The sequence below is a fragment of the Fringilla coelebs genome (assembly GCF_963513975.1).
Source record: "Fringilla coelebs genome assembly, chromosome: 15".
NCBI classification, from domain to species: Eukaryota; Metazoa; Chordata; class Aves; order Passeriformes; family Fringillidae; genus Fringilla; species Fringilla coelebs.
This window is the reverse complement of record NC_140041.1, coordinates 15,980,101-16,003,774: the sequence shown is the minus strand read 5'-3', so window position 1 is coordinate 16,003,774 and position 23,674 is coordinate 15,980,101. Positions and strand designations below refer to the sequence as shown.

Here is a 23,674-nt window from a genome sequence, read left to right as displayed (position 1 = left end):
CAGGTTTTATTCTTTCATGATGGACTCTCACTTGGTATATTTGCAGCTGCAATTGTCATATTTATATATCTAAGATTTAAGTTGTGGAGCTACAGGGGAAATAGAACAGGAGACATCTGAGATTGGGTGTGGCTGTGTCAGAATGAAGGTTGACTCTTTTTTTTTTATTAAAAATCATGAACTGAGTTGGCTTTCAGTTAAAAATTGAAAACAAACTACACAATTCTAGTTTATGATATATATATGTATATATAATTTCATAGACATTTAGTATTAGCAGCAAAGCTTTCATCAGTAAGTACAACTCCACAAACACTTAATACCAGGGTAGAGTCATGGCTCTTTAATATAAAATGGCTTCTTTAATACAAAATTCCCACTCAGTATGAATAAGCAATGAGAAGGGAGAGGGAGGTCAGTCCTGTATCCAAAGAGCTGGAGAGAAGGATTGCTCTGCTTGCACCGCTGCCGCTCCTCCAGGTTGCACAGGACTGATGTGAACCTCAGGGGAAGTAAAAAAACAAACCAGAAGGTTTGAAATTCCAAAGTGTTTCTATTGTCACAGCAGCCCAGTCATTCTGGGAATAACAGGAAGAAGGAAAATGACAGTGGGGAGGCCACCATTTGTCCCTGGGCCGGTTTCCTCCTCCACAGCTGCATCCAGAGCATCATTTCTGGGGGCCAGCAGCTCTGAATTGCTGAAGTAGAGATGAAGACACATCCTGCCCTGAGAGCTGCTGCCTTCCCAGTGCCCACAGCACACACCAGGGCTGGGCTGGGACCCCGGCTGGGGAAGGGATGTGTGTGAGCAGGGGGTGACACTGACATGCGGATGCTCCTTATCTGGCTGCTAATGCACTTCTTATCTCCCCCCTCAGGTGCGAGCGCTGTGACAAGCCTCGTACTTGAGCGACCTTCAGAGCAGCCTCCTGAGCCGTGCTGTCCTCACGCGTGGCAATTTATTGTCCTTCACCGCCAGGTTTGGGGGCTTAGTGTGGCTTGGGTTTCTGGTAATAACCCTGAAACAACAATCCCAGTGCAGTGCAGCCTGGAGGAGACTGACGGGAGAACTCGCCGCGGTCCCTGTATGGGCCACTCGGGGCCACACTGAGGGACTGGAGTCAATGATCCTCGAGGGTCCCTCAAACTCAGAACAGTCCGTGGTTCTGTGATTTTGTGGGCTGCAGCTTCCTCGGGAGGGGCAGCACCGATCTCTGCCCCCTGTGACCAGTGGTAGGACTCGAGAGAATCGCTGGAGCTGCGTCAGGAGAGAAAATTAGGAAAAGGTTCTTCACTCAGAGGGGGGCTGGGCTCCACAGAGGAGCGTTTGTCTGGCAAACTCTCTCGGCCCACGCTGGGCTGGGTGGGGCTGTGGGGGGCCAGCAGCGGGACCCTGCCGATCCCAGCGGGTCCCCGCCAGCACAGGATATTCCATTAAATAATTAACAGCAGTAACTGCGCGAGAAACGCGATCCACCCCACGCCGAGCCGGGCCTTCAGGGCAGCGGGCGGCGGGAGGCGCGGGCGGCCCCGGGCGCTGCCCGCACGGCCCTGCCCGGCCCGGCCCGGCCCCGCCGGGGCGGAGCGAGGCGGAGCGGGGCGGCCCCGCCGGCTCCCGGCCCCTCGCCCGCCGCGCCGAGCGAGCGAGGCTCTTCCGGGCAGCGGGGCCAGCGCGGCGGGTGAGTAGCGGGGCCGGGGCCGGGCAGTGCCCGCGGGGATGGGCTGCGGCCGGGGACGGGCGGAGGAGCCGGTGGCACTCCCGAGTGCTGTACTGTGCTGACCAGGCAGGGACCCTGCTCCATCTGCCCCCTCAGTCCCCTCCACAGGGAGCCAGCGGCCCCGTGTTGCTCTGTCCCCTTCACAGCGGAGCAGCCCCCCGTGTCGCCTCGGCCCCTCCGAAGAAGCCCAGCCCCATTTGTCACCTCTGTCACCCCTGCAGAGGCCCTGATCTGTTTGTGAGCTCTCCTCCCTCCTCAGGGGTCCGGCCCCTCCACAGGGACCCAGCCCCGTCTGTCACCCAGGCCCCTCCACAGGGACCCAGCCCCGCGTGTCACCTCCTTCACCCTGCAGAGCCCCTGATCTGTTTTGTCGCCCTGTCCCCTCCACAGAGGTCCAGCCCCATGTGTCAGCCCATCCCCTCCATCGGGGCCTAGCTCTGTGTGTCACCCCTGTCACCTCCCCAGGGTCCCAGCCCCACGTGCCACCCTGTCCCTGGGGAAGCTGGATGCTGGCAGTGTGGGGCTGTCACAGCCCCCTCCTCCCTGCACGTATAGCAGCTCCCAAAACCTGTCCCTGATCACTCACTGTCCCCTGAGCAGCGCTGTCTGTGTCACAGGGATTGCGTGACAGCGGCACAGATTCCAGGCCTGCAAGAGACAAGGCTCCCTGCTGCAGGATCATCATTTCCAGGGAAGGAAATCACCAGATAACTCCAAGGTCAGACACCTAGTAGTCAAAGACAGAATTTTAAATATGAGTATTAATAATTTTTTTTATTTATTGAATTATAAATAATCTATTGTTATTATACTGCTGGGTGGGGTGAAGATTGGCTTTGTACCAATGTGCAATTGAAATATCACCTGGATAGAAAATGATAAATAAAATAGTGAAAAAGTACAGAAGAGAGCCATGAACATACCTGGGGTAGAGCCAAAGCTACTGCAGTTTATTAGTGGGGGTTAAAACACAAGGAGCAGAAACAAGCTTGCAGCAGTCAGGACTGAAATGAGAGGTTGCACTAACCTTGGTTGGCAAAGGAGCTTTATTTTCCTGAATGTGGAGATGAGCTGAACACGTGCGGCATCTCTGGACGTGCCTCCTGCAGAGGGAGAGGAGGTGGCAAAGCAAAGCTGACAGAGCTGAGCTGGCTGCAGGGACCTCTAACATCTGGAGCTGGCTTTAATGCAGAATGATGAAATCTCTGGTCAAGTTACACACCAAAGATGGCTCCTGTTTTGAGGAGAGAGCCCCAGCAGCAGGCTCATCTCGCCCTGGCTGCTGCTTTTGTTGCTAGGCTACAAGTGGGATGTACATTTATAAGCAAAAAAAAAAAAAAAGAAAAAAGAAAAACCAAGCATCTTGTAGTGTGGCCATGCTTTGCCTTCTCCAGCATTCCATTTAGGACTGCAGTAGGAAAAATCACAGTGCAGACAATTTTATTTTTTTTTCCCCTGGTGATTTCAATAGGCATTTTACTGGTGGAAGGTGCTTTGGGTAAGAAAAACTTGGCAAGTGACTTTAACATTTGGTCTAAGTACATTGCATCAGACTCCCAGTCATCAGCTGTGCTGCTTATTTCAAACTGTGGCAGCAAATGTACTGCAAATAGAGGAATACCACTGCTTACAGACTCTGATAAGTCTCACATGTGCTCTTTTGCCACCACACAAAAGTGCTCTTTTCCCCAGAAAGTCTATTAGTTCTTCCCATTTGAACTAATTAACTGCCATGACTGACATCCCTGGAGAAGGCCTTGTGTTCCTTTCTTTGCCAGAGCAATTAAAACATGGATTTGCCTTTCTGCTGTTGCTTTGCCAATGTTTTGTAGTTTTAAAGTAAAACAGGTCAGTTTTTCCTAATCAGAGGGAGGTTTATTTCCTGTCTTTTCTCCTAAGCCAACATAGCAGTCCTTTGGGTGGGCATTGTGGAAAATTAAGCATTGGAAAAGAAAAATCTTGAGTTTGTTCAGACAAAGGAACTCCAAAAAAGGAACAATGTGTTACTTGAGGAATAGAGAGGCCTAGCAGGACTCTGGAGTATTTCTTTATCAAAGTGGCATGGGAAATGTTTTAGAACTCAGCTCTGCATAAACAAGCCAGCCATGGGCACTTTGATTTACAAAGAGAAGGAAGGAGAGAAGCTGTTCTCCCCATTTTCTAGCAGCAGGTACTTTTCTCAACCTCAAGATTTTCCAGGCTGTATCTCATTTCCCAGAACAAGGCACTGACAGCTGGACATCAGGTTGTTAAGGGACTGCTTTAAAGAATGGAGATGTAGGGGCCTAAGTGTCTCAAATCTTATTTTTGTCTCTCTCAGTGCACATGAAATATCAGCAGCACCTGGCTCTAACTTTTGAACTATTCATATTCTAAAGAATCCTAAAGGATTCTGTGAAGAGGTTTTGCTGTTATCTTCTATTTTTATTGAGTTTTCAGGGAAAAGCCTCACACTTGTTCTTTAAAAAAAGAATTCTTAGTTGTTCCTAGAAGATTTTGTGAATCATTATCTGACCTGAGCACCTTTACCTCACCAGAACTTACAGATCTAAGTCCTGGTAAAGGACACCACAAAAGTTACACCTTTCTTTCAGCATTTGTGCAGGCTGGTTGGAATTCTGTTTTAAGCTGGATTACTCAGCTCATCCCATGGTTTGTAACAGGAGGTTGCAGTGAGCTGGGCACCAAGAAGTCAAATGTCACAGTGAGCATTATCACAATTATATCTGCCCTGCTTTTGGATGTGAAATTCTCTGTAGACTTCTCCATGAGTTCACACTTACATCATCATGAAATTTCCTTTTCTGTCGCTCTAGTCCCAGTTTTAGCTGATACTGTAAAGAAACTGACGAAAATTCTTTATTTTGGAGTGGAGTTTTTCAAGGCTTAGGTGAAAATACAAGGTGTCAATAACATAAGAAAATATAAATGGTTCCAAGGAAGGTAGCAAAGCTGCTTTTCATCGTTTGTGCACAGCTGCATGAGTTTAAGTTGCCCAGAATTTCCCAGACCATTTGCCCATCTGGATTATTCAGTCATGCAACGCAGTTTAAAATAAGTTATCAAATATCTGCGTTGTTCAAAATTGAGTGAAATAAATTAAATAGTCATTGCTACTCTTTTCACTGTTGCTTTGGTTTGAAAAGTCATTGCATGACCTTCAAATGAGATGTTTAAAAGGCAAACTTTGTAAAGTGACAGCAGAGAGTTGAACTCCTGACAACTCCTGAATCTGCATTTTGTACAATTGTTGCAACTGCTGCTGTTAACCTTTAAACAAGGTTTAAAGTCTTTCTGTTATTGCTGGTTCTGTGGAAAATCTAAATGTAGCCTTTGTACCAAAACTGTTGATCAGACTTTGTGCAGGTTTTGTGTGTAATTATTATGTTAAGGCAGGCCACTCTTACTTACTCTGAAGCCCTTTATTCACCCCAGTTAATATTAGTATTAAACTTCAGAGCATGGACTGGCAGATGGTTCCATCTGATCAGAGAGGGCAAGAAATTTGCCATGGGCAGGGACACCTTCCACTAAACCAAGGTACCCCAGGCCCTGTCCAACCTGGGCTTGGACACTTCCAGGGATCCAGGGACAGCCACAGCTTCTCTGGGCATCCTGGGTGCCTCACCACCCTCACAGGGAAGGATTTTTTCCTGATATCCAATCTAACCCTACTCTATTTCAGTTTGAAGCCATTCCCCCTTGTCCTGTCCCTCCAGGCCCTTGTGAAAAGTCTGTCTTCATCTTTCATGTGAGCTCCCTTCAGTCACTGAAAGGCCACAATGAGCCTGAGCATTCCCAATTCTCTCAGCTTTTCCTCACTGGAGGAAAACACAGCCATGTGTTGAGGAAAAACTTTATCACCATCAGTTATGACTCTGAAAACATGGTACATAGGAGGAGCTACATGTGGATAATCAAACCTCTGTGTGAGTGCTGGAGAGACAAACAGTGCCAAAAAATGTCCCTGGTCACAGGAATGCCACCCCTGGCATTGTTCAGGGAGCACAGCTGATGCTCAGCCAGACAATCCCGCAGCATGAGGCAGGATTTAGCTGCTCTGCTCCAGGGGCACTTTGGATACACTGCTCTGGTTTGGAAACTGAAAGGGTTTAGTGATATGAATGTGCCAGAGAGCATAGTCCAGCCTTCAGTGCTGATTTAATTTGCTGGGGAAAACATCTGCAGGGTTTCCAGGTACAAGTGGTTCTATTAAATACCTTCCTAATTGATCTGTTATGTGAAATAGTGAAAATAGGGATCATTTTCTCCCCTACTATATGTTTTCCATGAGAGTTGTTAATTGTTTGACTGTGTTACAGTGTCATTCTTTATCCTTTCCAGTAATGCTGATCCTCCTGTGTGAACATAACCTCAAAGTGACATTTCAGTATGGATTATTACAACAACTGATGTGTTTGTAAAATTCATTTTGTTTCCCAAATCATCTGTTCATGGCTTTGTTTGTGGAGAAGAGCAACTGCCAGGGCAATTTTGCTGCTTCAACATTAAAAGTAAAGGTGTTGTTGATTGAAATTTTATCCTATTTCAGTATTAGTTCCGGTATTTTCTGGGTAGCAGCAGGTGGGAACAATAAATTCAGGTATTTACATATATGGGCACCTTAATTAATTAATTAATTAATTAGTGTTTGGGTAGTTTGCCTTCATTGGTTGATTGTAACAAAGCAAACAGTTTTGTCTTTGTCTTCATTGTGCTTTTGCTTTCCAGCTCTCTTGCAAACTTTCAGCTTATCTCAAGGTTCATATGGATTTATTTAAATTTTACTTAATCCTAATGTCCTTTATTTTTTCAGTACCCAATTTGATTACTGATTATGAGAACTTAAATCTTGGGCACACTTAGTACAGAGGGAAAATTAGATCACTGAAAGTAGTGGAGTTCCATCCTTGACAAAGCATTGTAGTTAAAATAATAATTAAATCTTAAGTAGTTTTATTACAGTGCTTTTATTATTAAGTATTTGAATGGATTATGCAAACAGCAGCTCCCCTCTGAAATTGTATCTGAAAATTAAGGTGACAGGTAGGTAAAAATAGTGTTGCAGCAGCTTAAATTGAGGGTGTTGCCCCTCTTTCTTGCAGTTTTACAGTTTAAATAAAAAATGAAACTTAAAAAAAGCCATCTAATTTATGATGATGATTATGGCTGTTAGATAACATATTGATGAAACCTTTTTTGTGCAGTCGCCACTTTTACTTTGTAGTTGGACATTTTGTTTTATAAGGGGATCCCTTTGAAATCTATCAGCACTTTATTAGCTTATGGTTTTGCTTTATGGGATTGATTTCCATTTTCAGCATTTACTAATGAGGTCTGATGAGTCATGAGTAGCAGTCTCTTTAAAACAAGAAATGGGGCTTTTGTTATAAAAATATTTTGCTGGAAAACTTCTAAGTTTTCAAGGTAGAAATTCCCTGGTTCTCTTAGGTACTGTTGGAACAGGTCTGTGATTCAGAGTCCCGTGACTGGCAAACTCAGACACCTTTTTACTTCACTGCAAATTTTACCTGTCTCCAAATCATGTATTCTCAACTTTTTTACACTCCCTTGTGTGTGTTACATCTGCTCTTTCTCTGTGGGCATTGGGGGTCTGTATGGTTTATGTCCTTTAGAACAGCATTGTTCCTATTTATCTGCTAAAAGGGCAAGTCAGCCACATCATTGAGAGAAGAAAATGGGTTTGTGTACCTAAATAGCTGTCACCTAAAATTTAAACCCCTTTTTACAGGAGATTCAACCCTTTTGCAGAGTGGGCAGCTGTCCCACCCCCCATCCTATGCAGGATTGGAAGTCCTTTATTAAGATTAGTAATAGTGAACTCCATGTTCTCTGTTCTCTTCTTTCTAAACAGACACAGACATTTCAAGCATGATTTTTTGTTGTAACACATTAATTAATGGATGTTTTCCATTTTCCTGCTAGGTTGCTTTTTGCTGCTGCAGCAGCACTAAGCCTGTTTTGTAGATTTAAAAGGAGAAAGAGAGACCAAACCTGTGCTGACCTGTCTCTGGTAGCTGAGTCTGGCTAGGATGGGTAACAGCAGGAGGAAAAGCATGGAAACTTCTGGAAAATCTGTTCCAAGGCTCAGGCGCTGCCCAAGGCAGAGTTGTGCCTCCTGTGCAGGGGCAACTCCTGGCTCGGTCCCTGCCCATTGCTCTGGTGCCATTGCTGGGCCCCAGGGCAGAGCCTGGCCCTGCTCTGACCTCCCTGCACCTAGCTACAGCCAGGGACACCCAGGGCTGAGGGCTCCTCTCCAGGCTGAGCAGCCCCAGCTCCCTCAGCCTTTCCTGGGCCCAGAAATGCTCCAGGCCCTTCCTCAGCTCTGCAACCTCTGCTGGATCTGCTCCAGGAGCTCCATGTCCTGAGGATCCAGAGCTGGACACAGCACCCCACAGGTGCCTCAAAGGGTTGAGCAGAGAGGCAGGATCACTCCCTGACCTGCTGAAAATGCTCTTCCCAATGCAGTCCAGGATCCTGTTGGCATTCTTGGTCACCAGGACGCTCTGCTGGTCATGGAGAGCTCATTGTCCAGCAGGACTCCAGCGCTGCTCTCCAGCAGGTCAGGTCACCCCAGCTGGGCAGCTGCAGGGGTTTATTTCCCTCCAGTACAATCTTTTTGCTACATTAATTCCCTGCTGAGGTAGTAAATTCCATCAGCTCACCTGGGTCAAGGATCATCAGAGCAGACACAGAGTAGATAAAGTGGGAGGGGATAAAGTTAGGATGTGAAGGTGTTTAATCCCCTGTGTTCTGTACATTCACCTTTTCTGATTGTTTCAGACTGCAGCAATCCTGAATTGAGCCATCTGCAGTGAAGGCAGATCTTTAATGTTTAGATTTCTTATTACTGATGGACTTGGCTTTGTGGACAGAGGTATCAGAAGTAAATAAAGGGAATTCCTAGAGAACCCAGTAGTGCATATTCTAATCAGAATATAAAGAATTATCCAGAATGAAAAAAAGAAAAAAGCTTCTATGGATGCACTGCTTTATTCAGCATGCATTAGACAGCTTTAACCAGATTATCATAAGCTATCCTAAAGCAGCTTTAATCTTTCTTAATTAAATGGATAATTTAATTAGAAAACATTTACACTTGAACTTTCCTGCAAATAAGGGAAGCAGTCACAGAACAAGTTACCAGCCCTAATGTCCTGATTTTTATCTTTATTTTGGTGGAAAAGAGGGTTTGAATAAATGAGTGCACTTGCTTTCACAGGGCTTTGCAAAACCAGCAGTTTCCATTTTACACCAGAAGATGGACTATTAATTCACAACACAGCACTGCTCACAGGAGGTGTTTTTTAATGGCTAAGTACTAAGAAAAGGAAAAGAAACCTAAGGAGCATCTCCTGTTGAGATGCTGTGCGTGAAAAATCTGTTCTCCAAATCTGTCCTGAGTCTTTTTTCATTTCCATGATCTGTGTTCATCCTGCAGCATGCCTGGTTGAGAGAGGTACACATGAAAATAATCCTGCTAATAAACAGTGCTGTACAATAATGAACTTAACAGTGAGGGAAATGTCAGTGGGAAAAGGGGAAAGGATCCATTTCCCCTGCCAGATCTATTAGGGTTCTGGTACCTTAGAATCACAGAATGGTTTGGGTTGGGAGGGACCTTACAGATAATCTAAAATTGAATCTTTATTTATAAATATATAAAAATGGGTTTATATAGATCCAGTTTCTTTCTGCCATTTGAAACAAGCATTATTTGGAGGAGGATTTTTTTTTTTTCCCACTGGTTGTTGAATATGTTGCAGAAATTTCTTTTAAGAAAGTTAAAATTATATACTTGTGCTATGGAGGGACTGTCCTTTTGTCATTAGATGTTGACGTAAACTTAGTCATCCTGAAGTAATTTTTGCTTTTCTGGGCTTTGTGCCCCATAAATGCACAACTCTTCAGTGTCCTTCACTCTAGTTCTTGAACCATCTTTGAAGTATCATTAGGAAATCTGGTCATGTGTTCATAATGTAGCAATTGTTGCATTATATAATCTCTGTTTTGTTTAAAACATGGATTTAGAGAAACAACATTTATTAAAGTTAATTGGTGGGTTTGCATTCCTAATTTTTGGTTTGTTTTGCTACACCAGAGAAGTTAACTGAGTTTTATTAAATATTTCATCTGTCACTGCACTTTATAGGACTTAGGCATCTCTTGAAATAGTTGATTTCTCATTCCCTTCAATACATTATTTTCAACAAACAGTAATTTGTCACTGAAGTAAAGCACTTTCTGATTAGTATATTGTTGCTTGGTATGTCTGTTTATTAATAAACTTTTATGCTTCCCTTTGCATCTGCCTCATCCTCAGGTATTTGTACAGATGTAATAAATACTGTATAAACATTTTGGGGCACTGGACATAGAAGCATTTCTGCAGACTTACCCCTTTAAACCCCTGTTCTGCAAATTCTTTGGTGTTTGTTCTCTGGGTTTTTTACTCTAAATGTTTACCCTTTTCATCTTGCAGGTTCTAGATACACTAGGAAATGAGTGGTATTTTGAATTGCAAATGTTGATGTTTTCTTGGCAGAGCTTTTGAAGATGGCACCAGATATTCCATTAAATATTAATATCAAGGAGCCCCGATGGGATCAAAGCACTTTTGTTGGACGAGCCAATCACTTCTTCACTGTAACAGACCCCAGGAATATTTTGTTATCTAATGCTGCACTGGAAAATGCAAGAAAAATTGTGCATGATTACAGGTATGACATTGACTACTTCTACTACTGGCCCCAAAAGGTCCAAGTCAATGCTAAGTACATGGTGATATATTTAAAAGGAAATACTTAAAACACTGTATTCATTGCAACTTCTTATTCCCACTTCAGAGCTTGAAGCCCTTTTATTTTTAATCAAATTTGCTAATGGATGGGGAAGTTATGCCCCTCTTAAGGGTTCTGAAATACAGAAGAGTCTAATTCTGAAGGTAGTTAATATGACAACAAAGCTTAAAACTTCCTCTTATGTGTAGCAATTGGAGCAATTGGTTTCTCAAATACTCTCAAAGTGAATTTTCATCGTTTCACACTAATGACCTCAGAGATTTTGGCTCCATATTTTAGCTCTAAAACCCAGTGCAGTTTTGAGTAAATAGACTCAGCCAGCATAACCACTGCTGGGGGTTTTAATTATTTTTATTTCACCAATCCATTTAAAAACTGAAGAATCTCTACAAGCTATATGAGAGTCTCCATTCACTTAGGGTGAACATCCCCAAATCCTCTGATGCCACATTTCTCATGGGCATTTGCAGCATTTTATAACAGTTGTGCTTTTTCCTGTTGTCTTGTCTCTTAACCTGTCCCAAGACAAGGTATTGTGGCACATGGCTTGACAGAAGATGAGCTGTGGAGAGCAAAATACATTTATGATTCAGCCTTTCACCCCGACACTGGGGAGAAGATGTTTGTGATTGGCCGAATGTCTGCCCAGGTGCCCATGAACATGACTATCACAGGCTGCATGATGACCTTTTACAGGTGAGAGATGCAATAAAACACAGAAAACATTTGCCTGAGAATTAGAGAAGTAAAAATCAATGTTATTGTCAAAATATTTATTGTAAATATTTTTAAATGTGAAATTTTGCTTCCTTTTCCTCTTCTCTCTCCTCATTCCCTCACGTTGATTAATGGTTCTTTCTAGAAGTAGTTTTGAGATAAGCCCTTAGCCCTTCTCCTTCACCATCCCACTTTCCCTCAAACTGGGAAATGTTCCAAAATCCCATCTGTGTGGAGGACAAAGAGAAGGAGATCCCTGGGAATTTCCAGCCTTACTGGCATGCAGGATGTTCTGTCTGCTCCGTGAGTACTCAGAATGCTTCAATCCATTTGGTATGGTTGATTTTAATTACTGTTACAGACGTGGCCATTGGTTAAGGAGTTTCTGCAGCTCCCCTGCATTTCCTCAGTGGTTCTGGAATCTCCAGGACAATGAAGCCCACTGAAACAGAGCCAGTGCTCTCTTAGCAGCCTCAACGTTAGAGACACTTTTTGACACAGGATGCAGGAACTGGTGGGAGCTCAGAGGAAACAGCAGCAGCCTTTTGGATGCTGAGATTGTACAAACTCCCGACACACACCCCAGTTTTGGATGGTGTTTATAAAACGTGTGTGTGCTTTAAATTGCAGTCAAGAGTATGAATCAAACCCCCAGGACAGGTGCCCATTCCCAAGCACTGCCTCCTGCAAACTGCTTGTTCTGTTATTATCTATAACACTTAGAGAAACTCTCTACCTTTTCTTTGCATTATTATCCAGGTTCAAAACTAGGTGAATTTTAAATTCTTCTTCTAAAATAACTCTGACTATCAAGTATCAGTATCTCACTGACTGTATTGTTTCATTCAAATAAGCAAGAACTTCTGCATGGTTACCGCTTGCAGTGGCTTTTCTTGATTTGTCATCATTTTCTTGTGCTGTTAATTCAACTGTGAGTTTAATAACAATAATTACAATTGTTTCTCTTTTCAAGAACGACACCAGCAGTGGTTTTCTGGCAGTGGGTCAACCAGTCCTTCAATGCTATAGTAAACTACACGAACAGGAGCGGGGATGCTCCAATCACTGTCAGGTCAGGCACTGAACCTCGTCATTCTGATGAATAGAAATGGCTCTCTGGTGTACTTAACATGGTTGGGCATTAAAGTTTGGGGTGGGACAGGGATGAGTTTTTCCATCTGTATTAATTATTAATTTGATATGCACAGAATGAGAAATCTGAGATGGCCAGAGCTGAGAACTCCATTTCTGCCATTAAAGACAAGCCTGATCACCTTGATCAAGAGCACTTAACGGGATTTAACGGGAATCAGTGTTTTAGGGTTCAGTCAACCATTTGCAAGTTTTCCTCATCAGTTTGGTGTGCTACCAGGATATTTCTAAGCTGATATTTTGTGGGGGCCTTTAGTTGTGTCACTGTGCCACCTTCTCAGTGCCAGCACATACCACACTGAGGGTTCATTTACAAAAAGAGATTCCTTCAACTGGTCTGTGCTTGTTTCTACTTGATGTCTGGAAAAGAGATTAAATAGGTGCAGAAAGCAAGACATCTCAAACTGAAAGAGGGGAAATTTAGGTCAGATAAACAGAAAAAAATCTTCCCTGTGAGGGTGGTGAGGCCTTGGCACAGTTACACAGGGAAGCTGTGGCTGCCCCATCCCTGGAAGTGTCCAAGGCCAGGCTGGATGGGGCTTTAAGCAATCTGGGATAGTGGAAGGTGTCCCTGCCCATGGCAGGGGTGGAATGGAATGAACTTTATTGTTCCTCCCAAACCATTCTATGATTCTATGAATAGAAAACTGGAATTGCAGTACTTGACTTTCTGGTTTTGGGGCTGACTTGCTTAAAGATGTCTGGGAGCAAACTGTGGATTCCAGCATATAGAGACACCTCCTAGCTGGGAAGTATGTAAAGTGTGGTTTGGGGCAGGTTGGGTTGGATTTGAGTGTTTGCAGCATAGCTGGTCTGGGTGTATGGGGTTTGGTATGGTTGATTTTAATTACTATTATAGACATGGCCTTGGAAATCCAAACTGATTTTACTAGGTTAAGCAATTAGGAAATTAAACAAAGAACTAACCCTTCAAGGTGTTCATTCAGGTACATGAGAAAATGCTGAACAGGCAGCAATGCACAACCAGCAGAACCTGATTCAGTATTACAGTGTGGCTCGAATATGATTTCTACTGCTAGTGAAATCAAAGCATTTAATTCAGTGTCCCGTTTAGATCTTCCATCCCCACCTTATTGCAGTAGCACAAGAAAGCCTATTTAACTTCTGGGGGTGCATAACTATGTGTGTAAAATGTAATTGTTTTTCAATGAAGCTGTGCATGTACAAACATTTTCATTTCTGTTTTAGCCAGCTGGGAACAGCCTATGTTTCTGCCACTACGGGTGCTGTTGCTACAGCCTTAGGACTTAATTCACTAGCAAAGGTACTGATGGTATTTTTTTCTATTCTTCCCAAACTGTGTTGTCCTGTGAGAAGCTCACAGCTCATTTCTCCTCTGGTGTATCTGTGTCATGCACAGCTCCCACTGTGGAGTTGTTATGGCAGCTCCTTTCTTTAGATCCCAACTTTATTTTTTCTCCGTGGAGATGGGTTTATGCATATCTGTCAAACAACCCATGTTTAGTTCAAACAGTTCATGCAGACTCTATCTAATAAGGTGCCTTTTTTCCAGTTTCTTCTTCACCTTTCAAGGCATCTAATAGCACTTGGGAAATTAATTGGAGTTTTAATTACACTTCCCTGTGATGCTACTAAACTCAGAATGGTTTTGCCACTCTCCTGCGACTGCTCACTCCTGAGAGAAGCATTTATGACTTATTTCTTGTTTGAAGTTTGTTCTACCTCTGTCCCACCAGTTTTCACTGAATTTTAATGTAAAGGAAATAAGTCTGGTCTGTCATTAACAGCTGAAACATTTCAATAAAGACAATGAACATTTTTATTTTCCTTTTTTTCTCCCCTCTCCGTGTGTTTTCCAGCGCGTCTCACCTCTTATAGGGAGGTTTGTTCCTTTTGCTGCTGTTGCTTCTGCCAACTGCATCAATATTCCACTAATGAGACAAAGGTAGGAAAAAGAATAAAGAACACTCATGCTGGAAGAAAAGATGTTGTTCAGTTGGTAGATCAGCAAGTTACTAAATAAAGCACATTTTGTATCTTTAGCTTGTTTCAGAAACTTGTAGAAACCTCATGCATGAGGTTTTGACTGGTTGTTTGTAACAGCTATAAAATAGAACATAACAATTCTCTTCAGATAAATACCAAAGAGTTCTTCAGTCTTGGATCTCAGAAACCATTTACTGGTTCCTTCAAAACTTTGATCACATGGACCTTTGAATAGCAGCTACGCTTGAGAAAAACACAGTCATTTCAAAAATGGTGCTTGAAGTCCCACCTGCAGAGCTTAGTCATAGAAGTCAGGCTCTGCAGTTCTGTTTAATCATTGAGGTGACAAAAATGTGCAGTTTGTCAGAAACAAACTTTTTTTCTGTGTTGTGATTTGACTAGGAATAAGAATAGTAGTGGGGAAAAGCAAATTTAAAGTATCCTATTATAAACACAAGGTTATGGGCAGAAAAGGGAATATTTAGACTTTACAATGGAAGTTGATCTGTGGTAGTTTTTTATCTTTTGTAAAATCTGAAGAGAAGAATAAAGGCAGTCCTGAGGATATTTGCTGTTCTCTGTGCTTCTCCCAGTATGAGTTTAACACCTAACCCTGCACTTGAGCAAAAGATCTAATAGAGAATAATGCAGTTACAGAAACAGTTTGGTTTGTGCCTCCTTTTATATTTCAAGTATATTCTTCATGGTTGAAATGACAGCTCAGACTAGAATGCCAGGGGGGAATTTTCAAAGAGCCTTCTGTTTCAACTCAGTGAAAATAATCTTCCTGTGTTCCATGAGCTGTCAGATAGGACAGGCTTCACTTCCAGAGCAGTCCAGAAAAATCCAGTGTTCTGAATTAATGTGTAAAGGGACCTCTCCCTTCTGTGGAGCACAGAAAAATCTTATCTCTTTTTTTCCCACTTGGAATGCTGTGACCAGACTCAAGCAGCAGATTGCTGTAACAAATATTCAGTTGGTAACTTCTCAACGTATTTTTTCCTTGATCTTTCGCTGCCTTATGAATTTTATTTTTTTTTGTGCCAAGGAATGTTACAAACAGACTCGCTTAGAAAATAAAATAAACCACATAATGCTTACAGTTGACAATTTTAAGGAACAAAGATAAGGTGACAAAAAATGGTGAAAAAATAAGTTCACATCCATCACTGCTTTATTTTTTACCCCTTATTCAACAGGGAAATCCAGTTTGGAATTCCTGTCACGGATGAGGATGGAAAAAGACTGGGTGATTCATCCAAAGCAGCTCAGCAGGCGATTGCTCAGGTGGTGGTATCCAGGATTCTGATGGCTGCTCCTGGCATGGGTAAGGATAAGTCCTGTGCAGTCCTGATTATCAGTCCCTGCTGTGAGAAGGAGATTCTGTTCTATCCAAGTGATTTTCCTTAGGGTTCAAATTACCTTACAGTTCCCAAGGCAATGTTTGCCTTTCTGTTAAGAACTTCCCCAGGGAAATGTGGAAACATCCTCAGTGTGTTTCACTGAGCTGCAGCAGGGAAGCTCCTGGGATGCTTCTGCAGAAAAGATACAGAGGGCAAAGGAATGGGAGCGAGTTCCACTTGATTGGAGTTGGTTTAGGTGCTCTGCCAGTGCCAAATGGCTGAGCTCAGGTTTAGTTACTTGTGAAATTGCATATTTTGCTTCTTAATATTTTATTATTCACCTTTGTAAATACCAATCCAACTGGCAATGTGAAATGAAAATTCAGTGAATGATAAAAGGCTGTGAAAATTGTGTTATGGTATTAGTTCAGCTAAACAGAAAATGAAAACAAAGTGCCATTCTCTCCAAGGTTAATGCCTTTTTTTTTATCTTATTTGCAGCAATTCCTCCATTTATAATGAATACCCTGGAAAAGAAAGCCTTTTTAAAGGTTAGTCTTAGATAATCTATCTCTATGTATTTCATATCCAAAGTTAATATTTTAATGAATTTTAAATACTTCCTGAATCTTCATATTTGCCTCCCAAACACTGTGGGAGGACATCCCTGTAGAACTTGCTTTACAGCTGTCTCTTCCTTCTGCCTTTCTTAGAGATAACTTGGTTCTTTTGTCACAGTGCAAGGTAACATTGAGAAAATAGGAAAATCCTTGTTACTTTTATAATTGTTCTTAGAGTGCTGATTTCCTCCTGTGAAATAAACCTTCCTTGTACTGAGACTTGGAATACAATTTATTGGGAGAAAAAAAAAAGAACATTTTCGTAATGCTGGTTTTCTCAAGATAGCAATAAGGAGGTTTTGCTTACCTTCTGTAGTAGCAATCTGAGTTGGCAAACAAAAATGGTCTAAAAGTCTCTCATTAAAATGATCCTTTAAAATTTACTGGATGTAAAGTGCAGCATTGGCATAGAATGGGCATTCTTTTTCAAAGATTACTTATTTCCTATATTCTTTTTATGCTAATGTAGTGTGAAGTCAAACTCCTGGTGTTGGTAAATCCATTACCTACATCAACATTCTGCACTGTGTGTGCATGAGAGGGAAAAGAACAATCATGGAATTAGTTACAGGGTTGTCTAACACAAGGGAAATAATATTCAGGTGAGGAACCCTTTAATTCTTTACCAGTAAAGGCAGTTTCATCCTCACTGCTGATATCACTGATTTAATTGCTTGGTAGCTCCAGGCAAGGCCTCTGCTTGTGAGACTCACCCAAGAAGCCCAAGAAAATCCATCTCCTTCCTGTTAGAAAAAACAGGAAAAAATTCATTATCTGAGTCTCCAGATCCTGCCTTGAAAAAGTTTTTGTGGGGACAAGGAGGACAAGCAGGGGAATATTTTGTTTGGAATGGTTTTGTTTGTCTAAGATAAAGCTTTCTAAAGTGTTTAAATTTTATCTCTGACTGTTTCTGCCCTTTGTGTCTCTTGTGCAGAGTGAGATTACCCAGTTACACACCCTGCTTGAAAGTGTTTCTCTATTTATAAGGCAGGAACAGATTGCCTGGGCAGCTGGGACTGCCCCATCCCTGGAAATGTCCAAGGCCAGGTTGGAAAGGGTTTGGAACAACCTGGGATAGTGAAGGGGGGGGAACTGGCTGATCTTAAAAGTCCCTTCCAACCCAAACCATACTGTGATTGTCTTCCAATCTTAAAACTTCTTTTTCCCTGAAGTGCTTTGCTTCCCTCCCACTTTTAAACAGAAAACACTTTTGCTCACAGTGTAAAAACAGGAAATGTGGCATTTGAGTTTCAGGGTAAAAATCAGTACTGCTTTTATCTCCTGGAAGAAGTGAGCCTGCAGGGCATCCAAACACACAATAAATTGTGATACTGTGATGTTCTTGAGAATGTATTGCCTGGAAAATTAACCCTTGTTAAAAAAATTTAGGGAAAAATTATTTTGTATGTATTTGACATGTGAGAAATGTCACAAAGCCATTGCCTCAGCTGACAAATACATGACATTTTTGAAGAAGTTGCAGCAATCCTCAGGGTCTGGAGACAATTACCTGTTGTTTTTGTGTGGTGTAATCAACATAAGGGTGTTGTGAATTTTTCAGATCAGCCAAAATGAGCGATTTCTGCAGTGACTACTCAGTGGTCTCTGGTACCATCCTGTCCTCTCCCTCATCCTCAGAGACTGAATCCAGGTGAAACACTGCTCTGCAGGTAGCCAGTGGTAACACCTGGTAGAGATTAGTATTAAACCCATTAAGGAATGAGCTGCATTTTTAACAAGCAGCTTCTGCATGTCCTCATGGAGTTTGAGAAGCACCATCCCATGCCAGCACTCCACCACCATCCCCACACTGCTTTATTAACTCACTACCCTTGGCCTCTGCTTCTCCACCACTCTTGGAAATAATTCCTGACTGCTTGCCAAAGCCTCTTAATCAACACACAAGGCCAAAAACTAGACAAATGTGAAATGATAAAAGAAATTAGAAAGTTGGTCTGCAGTAGGACAGAGAGAAGGAGATGCTCCTGGGACGTTGGTCTCAGAGCAGCCTGTCATCCTCTGATATTTGGGATAAGATGTAGGTCATGTAGCCCAGCTCATCCCCCACGTTCCCACAGGGTTTTGCACCAAGGCATTGGTGTGAATTAACAACATTCCCAGAAGTTATTCCTAGAAGATGCCTCAAGAATGTTCTTGGAACACAAGCACATATTTACTGCTTCAAAAAGAAGTTGCCTTGAAGAAGTATTTTTATCTGTAGAAATTTTTTTTTGCCATTGGTTTCAGCAGCAACTTTAGGGCCTGTTTATGTAATTATGCAGCATAGCAGTAATTGATTAGGCTGCATAATGTCTATTTTCATTATCCCTATGGCCACACTCCTGACCAGCTCTGTGCAGAACCAGGTTATTTTACCTGCTGCAGCAGGAGGATCCATAAAGAGCCTTGCCCTGAGGCACAGGGTTTATAGGTTTTATTTACAGGTAACGTTTCTCCTAAAGAAATAGATTGGTTTTTTCCATATAAACTTATAAAAATTCCAATCAGCACTAAAGTTTTAGTTTATATTGCTACTCTTACACAGCTTTAGCTACAGTTTCTTTTCTGTTCTGCAAATTGTTATTAACATCCAAGTTCATTCTAGAAGTTTCCTCATACATCCTTGAAACAAGCTCCTTGGGATCTTTTAAGCTGCAGTTAAAATCTGTATTCAAAACGGTTACAAAACCAGAACAGAGAGCCTTTTCCTTCAAGCATTGTTCTTGAATGTCTTATGCCCTGAAGGCCTCCACACATTCCTAATTTCACTGTCATTTCTTTTTTTTTTTTTTTTTTTTAAACAGACATAGGAAAGCTGACAGATTTTTATATCCAACAAAGAAAGGAGGCATTTAGAGAAAAGCTGATTCTCCTTATGGCTTTTGTTTGCTTAATTATAATTTTTCCATTTTCTCTGTTTGCACTAACCACTAAAATGTCATAAAGACATCTGGAAATTAAGTCCTAATTCATTGGGAACTGCCTTCTTCCTGAGTTAAATGATAGTTCTCTAACACAATGAATTCTTCTGCTCTTTCTCTTGTAGTTTCTCCATTTTCTCTCTTTGTGGGGGTGTGCAGCCTGCATTTGAATTTTACTGTTTTACGTTGTTCCCTGGGCAACTCCAGTTCTTAATTCTGACCTCCCAGTGTTACTTTTTCCTCACCATCTTTCTGTATTAGTGCAGCCTGGTAACATTCTTGAAAAATAAAGGCTGGAATTCAGAGTTGGCAAAAAATGTTCCAGCACATAAACTCCATGTTCTTTATGGAGTCTGTATTAGACACCTCTCTCTCTCAGATCGGTGGCCAACTCTGACAAAGGCATGAAACCATTTATTCCTCTCAGAGCACCTTCCAACAGCCTTTGCAGTTATAAAATTGTATTTGGGGCTTTTCTGTACGGGCCTTAGGTCCCACACTCCCCTGCAATGCACAGCACCCCCCTCCCTCCCTTCCAGAGACACTTTGGCTTGTGTTCACCACCTCTTGGCATGGACTCTCCCAGGGCATAAAATGAAAATTTGGGGTGAGTTTATCTCAGCTGAGGGTCAGATGGAGGTGTTTAGGGAATGCCAGAACAGCAAAGTTCTGCTGCCTTCACTCTTCATTCACTCTTCTTGCTGTTGTTTGCTGTCTCCATTTGTTATCTCTTGTTGCAGGTTATTGCTGAGTTGCCCAGTTCTTCCTGCACTCATTTCTGCATTACAGATTGACTCCAGGAAAAAAAAAAAATAAAGAGAAGCAGTCTTCTACATTGTTTCTTCTCCCTCAGGCTCTAGAGAAGTCTTGTTCCACACAGGCTCATTTTCCCTGCCTTAGACACTGCTCTGACCTCCCTCAGCCTTGAGCTTTGTCCTTCTGAGCTTTCTACATTTCCTTTGCCCATTTCTACTCTCAAACAGTGCCCAGCTTTTCCCTCTAACTTCCCCTCTAAATTCTATATATTAAGAAATTTTTCTTGGAGAAACACCATCTTCACTGAAAACATGATCAACTCTATCAAGTGATTTTTACCTTGTGAGCTATTTTGTTTTAAAATCCCCTTTGTGTCCTCATGGCAGCTGTGTCTGTCCTGCTCTTAATGGAGCAAGAGGCAGCAGTGGCCACTGAACAGCTCTGGGTTTACTTCCCTAGTAATTAATTTCAACTGAAATTCCACCAGTGAGAGTGGATTCAAAAATAATTTTAAAAGCCTGCAAAAAAAAAAAATTCTTGGCATATTTTCAAGTTCTGCAAAAGTTACAGAATTAATGAGGCATGTGGGTTACGTGTTGCTTTTTCAGCTTGGTTTTCCCAGTCCTCAAACCCTTCTTTCCTTCAATAAAAGGTGAACTCTTGCAGAACTGGAGTGTTGCTACAGGGACAAGTTCCTGCACACCAGGGGAAATCATATGACAGGAGAAAGGGCTAAGAGAGGCAGATTTACATCTCCTTTATTTATGGCTGGTGGCTCTAGTTGCAGGTTAAAACCATTTGATGCCACCAAAGGGAAGGAGCTATAACCAGACTGAGCTCTTCCTTGGAATGCCTGGGTAAATTCCCTGTGCCCTGCAGAGGTGTGGCAGCACCACCTGGAAACTTCCAAATTTCAGCTCTGTTGCTACTGTGGGCTTGTGAGACTCACAGCAAAGGCCCAGGAGCAGGTCCTGAGTCAAAGAGCCACTCACTCAGTGGAGTTTCTGACACTTACCCAGGATCACTGTGTACATTGATTCCCCTGGGAATTTCCTTGCTCCTCTCCAAAGGGATTTGGCTCTCAAAGTGGAGCTCAGCATGAAGCCATGCTGGTCAGGGTTTTGCCTTCACATCTCAGAGTCTTTTAGGTGCAATCTTGTCTCTTTAATGAATTCCAGGAAGGTGGGAAGCAGGAAGAAAAGAGTCCATACTCACTGTGTGTGGTTTTATTTCAACAGAAATTTCCTTGGATGAGTGCTCCCATTCAGGTTGGATTAGTTGGGTTCTGGTAAGTGGTTTCTTTGGGTTGGGTCTGCTATCTTAAGAGATACTTGTAGGGGTTTTGAGAATGCAGCAATATTTGCTTTTTTTTTTTAAGGAAAAAAGGCTGAGAGTTACTGAGGGCACAGCAGTTATTTCCATCTCTGTAACTGATAAAATATCATGTTAAAAACTAAAAAGCCGTTAGCAGGGAAGAAGCTGCCAAGAAAAGCAGAGGGAGGGGAGAAAGGGAGTGGCAAAAAAAGGAATGTGGCAGCTTGATTAAAAAAGATGCTTTGGCTGCTGCCTCTAAACAGTCAGTGGAATCTCATCCTGGAAGTTGATAATTCTGGAAACATTTGGTTAATAGGGTTTAATTTGCTGTGTTCTGGCATTTTCTGTTGTCATGCACACAAAGGTAAAACACTGTAAGGACATCAAATGGTAAATTTAGACAAATTTGGGAATATTGAAACATTTAGTGCTATTTGTAGGTAATGATTTCATGAGGTACAGTGCAGTGAGAAATAAAAGTTACAAAGCACTTTGTAGAACTTTACCTCACTGTGTACAGAAAACAAGAAAGCTTTTTACTTAAATAATGGATAAGATTTTTGAATTCTGTTTTAGCACCCTAAATATTGTAAACCTGGTTTTGTCTCCTCTAGTCTCGTGTTTGCAACTCCCCTGTGTTGTGCACTGTTTCCTCAGAAAAGGTGGGTACTGCTGTGACTTACTCTCAATTCAGTGTTATTCCAGATCCAGTCATGGTGCTGTACACAGACACAAACACAGAGTCTTTGCCTGCTCAAGCACAGTTTTAATTCCCATATAACAAAGGTGATAAACACGAGAATATACAGAAAAGTAATAACTATGTTATTCATCAGTAATATATAATAGTTGTTTACAAACCCCAGCAGCTCAAGATGAGTTCTATACAATATATTCATGTCCAGTAAGGTTATGGATGCACTAAACACAGTCAGAGCCCATTTTATTTTCAGCTGGAAACTCTATTTATACAGAACAGCACTGGAATATCTGTGCTCATTTGTTATTTGATTAATATTTTTCCAGACTTTTTCATCAATACAGAAGTAGCTCAGTACTGAAAGCAGTCTTAGAAACAATATTCATTATAGCTGAAATGCTTATGAAATCTGAATGAGTTACTTAAAAAAAACTTTGCTTAATTTGGCACATAGTATGGACAGGACCTGAAATTCAGCTGTCCCTCTTTTTAATAGTGGTTGTCTAAACTCAACAAGCTGCCAGCTGTACCTTAAACAACCCAAGCTTGAGCTGAGTGCATTAAAATGCTGAACAACTCAGGCAGCTTTTGACTTCCAGAAAACAATAGCAAATTTTCAGTGTTGTTTGAGTACAACAGAGCTGACACCATCTGTCTCCCTGCTTGGCCTAGGACAGAGAACTGTGGTAAACAAGTGTCACTAGGCTACCTGGAGATGACTTGACAAACCAACCCAGCACACATGTTACAGTTCTTGATTTCAGCCAGGGCTCTGCAGTTCAGAGGAAGATTAGACCTTGAACTGTGTTCAGGAAATTGCAGCTGTTCAAATGACCTGGCAGCTTAATTCACTTTACTGTGAACCAGCTCTCATAAAACCAAACCTTGTATTCAACTGAATAAAATCACATAGTAAGTTAAATAGGAAAATGCATTCCATTTAATAAAAAACATTTTAGGAAGGTAAGTTTCAATTGCTAGCAACAACCTGAGCAATGAAGTAGATCCTTACCCTCATGGTAATAGCAACAGCCATTTCCTGACTCCCTTGGAGCAGGGATTCATGTGCCCTGGTCTGTGAGCCTGCTTCCTGGATAAGATATTTTTAAATATCTGAAAACTCTTTTAACAATGTAGGAAGTTTAGCAGGTGCATTGTCCATCTTATTTTCCCCTCTGGTGCTTGTGTGGTGTAACCCCTTCACTGTTTCTTTTGCTCAGTTCCATGGCGGTGTCGCACTTGGAGCCAGATTTGCAAGCCAAGATCCGAGCCAGCTGCCCTGGCCTAGACCGTGTATACTTCAATAAAGGATTATAATTCAAGGAAGGCAAAGTATCTTTCAAGGAGAAACTTATGAACTTATTTTTTGAATTGTGTGCCAACACGGACAAGAACACACCTTTATCTTGTCCTTTTGTTAAACAAGTTGATCGTCTGCATTATTTTACAGTTAAAGACTTTCGTCAGTATAGTGTTTAAATCACATAAGGTCACTTTGTCCACTTTGGTATTGTTTGAAAGTTTAAACATACATATCCAGAGATGTTTACATAAGTCTCAAGCAGCTACAATAACAATAAAGAAGCGCACAATGAAAACCAGATGCTATTATATTGGATTTGCCACCTGTTCCAGTAATAGCT

The 23,674-nt window shown here is 42.0% G+C and overlaps 1 protein-coding gene across 5 annotated transcripts; it reads left to right on the top strand.

Annotated features, from left to right (window-relative positions):
* Positions 1–1,604: 1,604 nt before the first annotated feature.
* Positions 1,605–23,613, top strand: SFXN1 (sideroflexin 1). 5 transcript variants are annotated; one of them, XM_084215875.1, is made up of 14 exons: positions 1,605–1,679; positions 2,336–2,436; positions 10,285–10,459; positions 11,066–11,236; positions 12,231–12,329; positions 13,619–13,694; positions 14,251–14,336; positions 15,577–15,704; positions 16,222–16,271; positions 17,275–17,387; positions 17,902–17,991; positions 21,256–21,305; positions 21,946–21,993; positions 23,252–23,290. In XM_084215875.1, exons 3-12 carry the CDS (start codon positions 10,296–10,298, stop codon positions 21,269–21,271), a joined length of 993 nt encoding a protein of 330 aa, XP_084072001.1. In that variant the 5' UTR covers positions 1,605–1,679; positions 2,336–2,436; positions 10,285–10,295; the 3' UTR covers positions 21,272–21,305; positions 21,946–21,993; positions 23,252–23,290. The 5 variants fall into 5 exon arrangements, with proteins under 5 accessions (XP_084072001.1, XP_084072002.1, XP_084072003.1 ...); XM_084215876.1 differs by lacking the exon at positions 23,252–23,290 and having other exon boundaries at positions 17,902–18,010; XM_084215877.1 differs by lacking the exons at positions 17,275–17,387; positions 17,902–17,991 and having other exon boundaries at positions 23,252–23,613.
* Positions 23,614–23,674: the final 61 nt, after the last annotated feature.